The 9,053-nt window shown below is 42.0% G+C and overlaps 1 protein-coding gene across 2 annotated transcripts in view; it reads left to right on the plus strand.

Moving 5' to 3' along the window:
• Positions 1 to 1,306: 1,306 nt before the first annotated feature.
• The window catches only part of EPHA3 (EPH receptor A3), a 223,914-nt gene continuing 216,167 nt past the window's right edge, over positions 1,307 to 9,053 (plus strand). For both annotated transcript variants that reach the window (XM_035315180.1, XM_035315181.1), the window contains exon 1: positions 1,307 to 1,367. In XM_035315180.1, the coding sequence (XP_035171071.1) occupies positions 1,322 to 1,367 (46 nt within the window). In that variant the 5' untranslated portion in view covers positions 1,307 to 1,321. The remainder of the gene's footprint in view (positions 1,368 to 9,053) is intronic.

Raw genomic sequence — 9,053 nt, forward strand, 5'->3', positions numbered from 1 at the left:
TCTTTAATCTTATGTCAGTTTCTTGTTTTATGTCATTTCTGATGAGTGTCGGTCTTTTCTCAAGAAAGACTCTTTGATTCCACTGTTGTATTTTGGTGGTGGTGGTTGGTTTGGTTCTGTTTTTCTTTTCTTTTTTCTTTACCTTGGCATGTTAGTGTCAGTTCAGCTTAGAAATCCAAATGTGTACTATCTTCTAGTAATTGCCCCCAGCTTTTTCAGGAATCTTTCTAAATTCTGATTCCTTCACTGTATGCTTTCTACAGCTGCCTGTTGAGCTAGAACATTGCATTCATTTAGGAAAATCTTGCAGCAATCTGTAATGCATTTCTTTCCCCTGACCGTGTTGTCCAAATTATTTTTCACATCTCTTTATCCACACTGCTATTATTTCCCAGTTCCAAAGTAGATGCAGTAATCTGACTGGATTGAGTGAATATTGGTGCTCTATTTTTCTCTTTAAAGCCCTCAGAAACAAAATTTCAACTTTGATATACCTTTTCCTTGCAACTTTTCAGTAGTTTGATAATACAAATAACTAGGAAATAGGTACTTTCTCCATTTTTGGTATCATAACAGTAGCAATCTATCATGTGTTGGTGATGACTGGAGAAAAAAAAAAAAAAAAAAAGCTGATTAGGCAAATTTTTAAGCTGAGTCCTATTAAGTTTTGGACTACCTATACACAAAAACAACTCTGAATAAAGGTGTTTTAATGGTTGAAATTTTAATTCAGATCAACCAAATCTGATGTTGTAGTGGGAAATACCAATTTTGTCACATACAGGAAAACAAATTTTCACACTACATTTTCCTGAGACAAACAGAGTATTTGCAGAAGAGAATATGAAATGTTTGCATTTACAGCCCTATTTGGTGGGCCTTCTGAGATTGGTTGAGTTGCATCTTTCACAACAGAGCTGCTGTTGGCTACAGAACTGAGGAGGAAATTATATCTGCAAAATATCCTACTTAATGGATAAGAATTGCTTGACCCAAGGTTGACAGACTGTCCTGCTACATGTCTGTCATTTCCACTTGTACTGGGAGAATACTAATTATGTATAATTACTTATTGCATGTGTTGTATAATTTTAACAATAATATGATGAAGAATAATATTTAGATAATATTAGCTCAGTCTTTTGCAGAAACTGCAATTCTTCATTGCCCAAGTGGCCGTAGAGGATTAATGAAAAGCTACCTCATCAGTTCTGGCAAAGTGATTAGCTCATTATCATCAAGAAGAAAACACTGGAAGACTTAAGAGCTTCCCAGCACACCCCGAGTCAGCTGATAAGTTGCAAATGAAACCACGATAAGGATGATTCATAACCTGGGGCAGAAGTTGAAAGCACTCAGTGGTACAGGTAAGACTGCTGTCAAATTGTTCTGCACCTAAACGATGCTGACTGTGATTGAGGGCAAGTCTGGTTTGCAGTCTAAGATGAGGGGTTTTCCTAGAATTTTATGGTATTACTCCGACTGTATTTTGATTCGACACTCAGTAATTTGGACAAAAGCTTGGCATGTACATTTGTTTCCCTCAAAGAACTTCTGAAAGACGTGTACTCTGAAAAGAATTTGTTCAGAATTTACATAAATCTTGTTCATCATATATGATGTTGTTCTGTTTCCAAATTAATCAATCTCTCCCTGGAGACCTGAACTAAGCAGTTTTGAAGCACAGTAGTAACTCTTTGTCTCCATGCAGTAATTAGAAATTGAAAAAAATCTTTTGAAAAAGGTTGTCTCCTTGAGTATTATGGGTTTCTTCCTGGGGGAGGCATTTAGTTGGGAAGTACGAATTAAGAATACTCCATGCAATCAAATATATATATAATGCCATTCTGAGCAAACGTGTGAAATGACTTCATATCTTTGTGCTAGATGTAAGTTGAGCATCCTAAGATGATGCTATTTACAGCCTTATACCAATTTTATTCCACCCCCAGATGCTGCGTTGGTTATGAATAAAACTAACAGTGTCTGTTCCAAGAGGGTAAAGAAGAGAAAACTGTAGCTTTGATTAAGAAAGAGGAGGTGACAGATTTTTTGGGGGAAAAATAACTAATCCACACAGAACGTAAATGGATCAAATTCAAATGTGGGGTGTTGGGCATTTTGGGATGTGTTAAATACAGCACAGCTGGTCAAATGAGGTGATTCTCCCACTATATTTAGCATTGGTGCAGCATCACCTTGAATATTGCATGTGGTCCTGGGCCCCATGATATAAAAAGGATGTAAAAAGGTCTTTGAAAGTGTCCAGAGGAGGGCAACAGAGCTGGCTGGAGGGCATGTCCTGTGAGGAGAGGCTGAGGACACTTGATTTGTCCAAGCTGGAGAGAAGGAAGCTGAGAAGTGACCCTGCTGCTCTCTGCAATGCCCTGTGGGATGGAAGTGGAGGTCATGGATGACAGGGTACATGGGAAGGGCACAAAACTGCACTGGACATAAGGAAAAAAATCCTTTACTGGGAGGGTGGTCAAACACTGCAACAGGCTTCCTCTGGAGGTGGTTGAAGCCCTGTACCTGTCAATGTAGAAGAGGCATTTGGACAACAGCCTCATTAATACGCTTTAACTTTTGGCTAGCCCTGAAGCGGTCAGGCAGTTGGACTCGATCTTCTTAAGTTCTCTCCGGCTGAACTTCTATTTTTACTATAGATAAAAAGTGTGCAATAAATGCCAAATCAATTGTCAGATGTGAAGACTGCACAGTGAAAATTAAGCTTTTAAGGAGTTTTCACATTGTGAGTGCTGGCTCTTCAAATTATTTGCATTGTTACTTCAATTTGCAGTTTACAATAAATATTTCTGCAGTTAGTTTTTTAGTTAGCAAAAATAGATGACCTACTTCACTGTCAAGTGTGCATGCTTGGCTCTGAAAAGACAAGGGAACACTTCAAATAGAGCTCAGCCAGATCACAGAAATATGTCTGTGCACTCTTGAAGTGCATTCCCTAAATTGAATCCTGATCCCCTGTATTAGAAGCATGGCAGCATTTATTTTAAAATGTGTATCCCTGCTTACCTGTTTATTGTCCAATACTGCCTGATATTATCTTGTGAAAGGAAAAAAATGTCAGTGAGTTGAAATACATGAGAATAAATCATTTAATTTCTCGGTGGCTCTTTTTTAGTACAAAGTATTTTTTTCTGTTCATTTGTTTTAATCGTCGGCTGTGATCTGAAGAAAGAAACTAACCAAACTTGTCATTATGCATCTTACAGGAGGTCTGATGATATCTCCATAATTCAGTATAGTTGTACAGGATTGATACATTTTCTCTGTAAATGCTCAGTCCAGGCTGAAATTTGGCAAGCTTGTTCATGATACAGTAATACTCTTTTCTGCATGTAAATGTTGCTTCTTTCTGAAAACTGGCAGTAATGCTAGAGAAGCTTTTCTTTTATGGCTTCTATAGATTTTTGTGTAGAAATAGGTAAGTTCAGTCTAAGTGCTTGGAACATCACCTTTTTATTGCATCCTAAACAAATGATTCAGCCTTTATGGGGAAAATTTGCAGCCTAACTGCATTTGCATTTTGCATGCTTTTCTACTGTACTCCATCTCCATAATAAGTAATGCCTTTTTTCATTATGGAATTGGTGTGCAGTCACTTCATAATTACAATTGCAGCTACGTTGCTGCTCAAAGCTGAATTTCTTATGCTGCCTTGTTCATCCATTTTTCTGGATTTTCACGTAATTATTGTGTAAGTATTGATTAGAAAAACCAATAGCTTAGCTTTAAATAACTGAGTTCTTTAAAGTAACTTTTCACACTTCATTTATCATTTGTTTTTATTGCATCCTGTCTTCTATTTCTCAGCTTCCTCTATTTTCTCATCTGCCTCCATTTCCAGGGCAGTGTTGTACATTAGGAGAACATTAGGTTGTGTAATAAAGTACATCCCAAGAACGCTTTAAATGAGCAAATGTTTACCACTTACTTGGTGGCTGGTAGGAGAGTAATTGGATAGAGATTTTCCTACTTGGTCGCCATTTCCAAGACTGGCCGACAGCTGTCTGTTGCCTTATGATGAATTCAAGCAGCAACACTTTCTGTTGTGATATTTTGAGCTCAACACTTAGCAGTCAATCTGAAAAGATATGTTGATATATTCTCAGGCACTTATTAAGGGATAGCTGAACTACTTCAGAAGGCTGTCCCTGCTATGATTTATGTGGAAATGTCGTGTCAGTCCAGGTCTCCATGAAGGGGGATCGACATCACAAATAAGATCCTACATAAATAAGTAACAGAAATTGAGGAGGAAATGTTCTCACGCCTCTGAACAATCCCATCAAGTCACAGAGGAGGCATCTACCAATGGGGTGCATTGTTCTCTTGTTCACGTTGCCTCCTCCCCGAATAAATAGGGGATTGCCAGGCCACCTTTCTTTATGAGTAGTGAACCTATCATTAATTCTTTGTTTCATTTTGTTTTTAAAGAAAATATTTTATCTATAAATCTCACAGATTAGGAGAAGTACCATGTGATTTGATTAATTAAACAATGCAACTCCAGAGCCATAAACATTAAAAAGCCTTATTGAAAGCAGACTGTGGCCTAGTCCGTTGGATAAATTGATTGATTACTGCTGTGGTTGTTCCTAATAATCTGTAACATTTTTTCATTAGACAGAAAGTTGTTTGCCTATTTAGCATGCAAACACGAGATACAGAGCATTCTACCCATGTGTTATGATTTCTTTTTTCCATTATGCAATCACAGAATGTGTCACTTCCTTGTTTATGAAAGAAAAATGTAAGAGATAAAATTTGTGTTTAGTAAGGATTTTGATCTTCAATATATTAAAGAAATTAAAGTCCAAGGTTGGCAGAAAATCATAAATCATGGTTATGTGTTTCTCTAGAATGATTTTATGGATGCTAGGGCAAAGATATTACCATGTGCAGTCTAGTTATGTAGAAATGCCACTAGAGGCTGTTTTCTTTCTTCAAAGGTGCCCTTTAAGGTAACACAAAATTACTCTTAATAGAGTATACATGCAATTTGCACAAAACTAGCACAACGCATTCCAGGTTGCGTGTCACAGAGAAAAAAGCAGAGTGAAAAATTTGTAATGAATTTTATTGTTCCTTTCTTCTGCATTCTTTCCCCCCTGAAATGCATTCTTTATTTCAAATTTTCCAATTACTTCTGCTATTCCTTTTAGTTCGAGAGGCGTCCTTTGATATTAGGTTTGATATTAAGAACTTGAGTCACATTTGTTTTGTTTGGGATTCCTTTCTTCCTGCATGACTTCCCTGGTGCTAAGACATTTAGGAATTCACAACGTGTTTGCGATGAATAGCCTCAAAATATTTGCTTAAAGTAATGTTTTTCTAATTTGGAGAACAAAATCTGCAGAGTTGAACTGCGGTGTTAATGGCCCTATTTTCAGTGTTGCCACTTCACTATTTGCTTATGAAACTCTCTAACAGCTCTCTAACAATACTATATAAAAATATGACCTTTCATTTGTTTCTAAGGGGTGCATTTCTAATTCTCACAGGGAGGAAAAAAGGCCCCAAATATCCCTTGCTGCATGTATGGTGAAACCAATCTGAAGTGTATGCTCACAAGTAAGCACACACTGTTGTGAGGCAGATTTGGGATTTACAGTCTGTTGCTTTCTGTATAGATTTTGATTTGTTCCTCCTCTTCTTTCACCTGCCCCCATTACCTTTTCCAACAAATTCTTTATTGGGTAACCAAATTGCCATTTTGGACAAAGTCACATCATAGATACTTCTAATATCCACCCTTTGGTGTTTTTTTTTTTTTTTTTTTTTTTTTTGCAACCAACCAGTGAAGGAGATAGTAGTGACATTAATGCTTTGAGCACAGTTGCTTTTACCCTGCATTATATTTTCCCATGATGTTTTCTTACTAGCTCCTTTACATCATCTTGCCTCTTGGTCACGGCACCAAGCCTGCAGGAGCTCAAGAAGCTTTTGGACAACACTCTTACACATATGGTTTGATTTTTGGTAGTCTTGTGTAGAGCCAGGAGTTGAAGTTGATGATTCTCCTGGGGTCCAACTCAAGATGTTCTACAGATCTATGCTTCTACCCCATTCCCCCCGCCCCCCCCCTTTTTTTTTTCTTATCTTGCATTTGTACCTGCAGAAAATGACATTGCCACAGCTGAGAGAAGATCAAAGTGGTTTCTTTCCAATGTGGGCTCCCTGTGTGAGTTCTGAGAACAATCCCAGTCCTAATGTTGTCAGCTCGGGAGTAGTTCAAAAGCAGCTGAGGTGGTGCTGTGCACAACCTAGAGGTATGCTGATTAATCCAAACTTCACAGGGTGATGCAAGGCGGGGAAATGTGGGATGACGCTGGGGTTGGGCTCCAGCGCTGACTGCTGCCCCCGATTCCTTCGAGGAGCTCTTCTCCCCCCTGGCAGGCTAAGGTTGGCAGGATGCCTCTTGTGACCAGCAGCCATGTGGTTGCGTTACTGTGAGGCTCAGGCTTGGTAGACTTATATGCTCTGGTAGGAGGGGAGAGCCACGTTCTGCCCTTTGACGATGTGCTCTGCTCTGGAACCTGCTGGAGAATATTGATTTCTTGCAGACTCCAGGGAGTTACCTCTCCCACCTCCACCTTCTGTGTGTTGTAAAAGCTCATCCTTGACAAAGCAGTAGTATGGGAAGGGAAACGCTGATTGCAGCTGCTCTTCCCAAGAGGAGAAAAAACAAGGTTTGGCAGATGCACGTGTTTGCCTCTCCTCTCCCTTTCTCCAGAAAACCACTGTTGTGGAGGGAAGCTGCAATGGGTGCTCAGCCTCCTGCTCATAGAGGGGAAGCAAGCGGAATCAGGCAGGATCCTCTCTCACAGTGCTGCAGCTGGAAGGTGCAGATGTTTTATATACACACAACTGGAAGAAGGAAAAACAAAAATCTCTTTCTTTGGAAATATTTTTTTCATCTAACTGAAAACAGAAATATATGTATTTCTTTTGCCCAGAGATTTCTCTGCACATTTTTTCTTCTACCTTAAAAATGTATTAACCTGAAGTCACAAAAGAAAGGATGTGGTTCTGTAGAGATCAAAACTAGTAGTCCTGAGAATTTGGTACTGTTTTAAATAGCAGATTGCCCTCTACTCTATAAGAGAACTCAAGGAGAAAGTTGTATTTCAGAAAAGGTATGGGGAAGGGATACAACAAGAGTTTTTATTACTAGGGAGAGTGAAATTTTGAGGAAATTGGGGCATTTGGACATCTTGCTGTGGAAACATATAGCTGTCAAATAAATGAATAGGTATAATGAAATGAGATCTGAGGAAGGCGAGGCAGAAGAGCAGAGAGCCTTCTCTAGGCCACAGACCGCCAACTGTATGGCCAGAGTACCCTGTGCTGCTCTCTGCCCCTGAAGGTGTCTGCTCACGAGCTCTGGGCTTCCTTCTTGCTCCTTCTGGAAATTTGTCCAGAAACAGAAATTTTGGTTGGGCCAAACCTGATAGTGTGGGGTATGGCAGAAGCGCAGTGCTGTGCAGGGCAGACCTCCCCTTGGCACAGACCTGGAACCAGCCCGGTGCCTTCAGGGATTCGTGTTGGGACCCATCGTCTTTGATATCTTTATTGATGATTTGGATAAGGGAATTGACTGCACCCTCAGTAAGTTTGCAGATAGCATCAAGTTGGGGGGAAGTGTTGATCTGCCAGAAGGTAGGAAGGTCCTGCAGGGGGACCTGGACAGGTTGAGTCAATGGGCAGAGGCCAATGGGATGAGGTTCAACATGGCTTCGTGCTGGCTCCTGCACTGTGGCCACAACAACCCCATACAGCGCTACAGGCTTGGGGCAGAGTGGCTCGAAAGCTGTGCAGAGGAAAAGGATCTGGGGGTGCTGGTTGATGTTCACCTGAACATGAGCTGGCAGTGTGCCCAGGTGGCCAAGAAGGCCAACGGCATCCTGGCTTTTATCAGGAATAGTGTAGCCAGCAGGAGCAGGGAGGTGATTGTCCTCCTGTACTCTGCTCTGGTGAGGCCGCACCTGGAGTGCTGCGTTCAGTTTTGGGCCCCTCACTACAAGAAGGACATGGAGGCCCTGGAGCATGTCCAGAGAAAGGCTACAAAGTTGGTGAAGGGCCTAGAGCACAAGTCCTGTGAGGAGTGGCTGAGGGACCTCAGGTTGTTTGGTCTGGAGAAGAGGAGGCTCAGGGGAGATCTCATTGCTCTATACAGCCACCTGAAAGGAATGTGTGGGGAGATGGGGGTCAGCCTCTTCTTGCAGGTAACCATCGATAGGACTAGAGGGAATGGCAGCAAGTTGCACCAGGGGAGGTTTAGGTTGGAAATGAGTAGACATTTCTTCTCAGAAAGTGTAGTTTGGCATTAGAATGGGTTGCCCAGGGAAGTGGTGGCATCACTGTCCCTGGGGGTTTTAAGGAAAGGTTGGACCTGGCGCTTAATGACATAGTTTAGTGGGTGACATTGGTGGTAGTGTGATGGTTGGACAAGATGATCTTGAAGGTCTTTTCCAACCGGAATGATCCTGTGATTCTCAGAAGCTGGTAGCGGTGCCCCTGAGGGAACACATGACAATCCTTTTTGTGTTTGGTTGTTTGGGTGTTCAACACTAATGGGTTGTGAAACTTGGGGATCTGGTTCCTGTGGTAGCAAGGAAGTTAGATGTCACTTGGTCGTTTGGTGGTCCTACAGTCGTTGCCCATGGCTCTCTCCTTCCCAGCTCGTAGGACCTTGTCCTACATGGACTCTGAGCTTTGGTTCAGGTTAGAATATTTATCTGACTTGAATATTACTGAAATAGATTCCTGTTTCCACAGAACCACAGCGCCTGTCTCTTTCTGCCGAGCCTGGCTCCCTGCGACGGGTCGCTTGGAGCGGGGGGAGAAGAAGCCCCCCGCGCTGAGGGACCCCCCTGCATGAGCAGAAGCTGGGGCAGCGCTGCAGTCCCCGACCCTTGGGGGGCGAGGCGCGAAGCCCCCTCCGCGCGGCCTGCGGCGGACTGTCGGCACGGGGGCGGCGCTAGGACCCGGGGCGGGGGCGGCGGCGGGGCCGGGCGGGGGCGGCCCCT

This window comes from Oxyura jamaicensis, chromosome 1, assembly GCF_011077185.1.
Source record: "Oxyura jamaicensis isolate SHBP4307 breed ruddy duck chromosome 1, BPBGC_Ojam_1.0, whole genome shotgun sequence".
NCBI lineage: Eukaryota > Metazoa > Chordata > Aves > Anseriformes > Anatidae > Oxyura > Oxyura jamaicensis.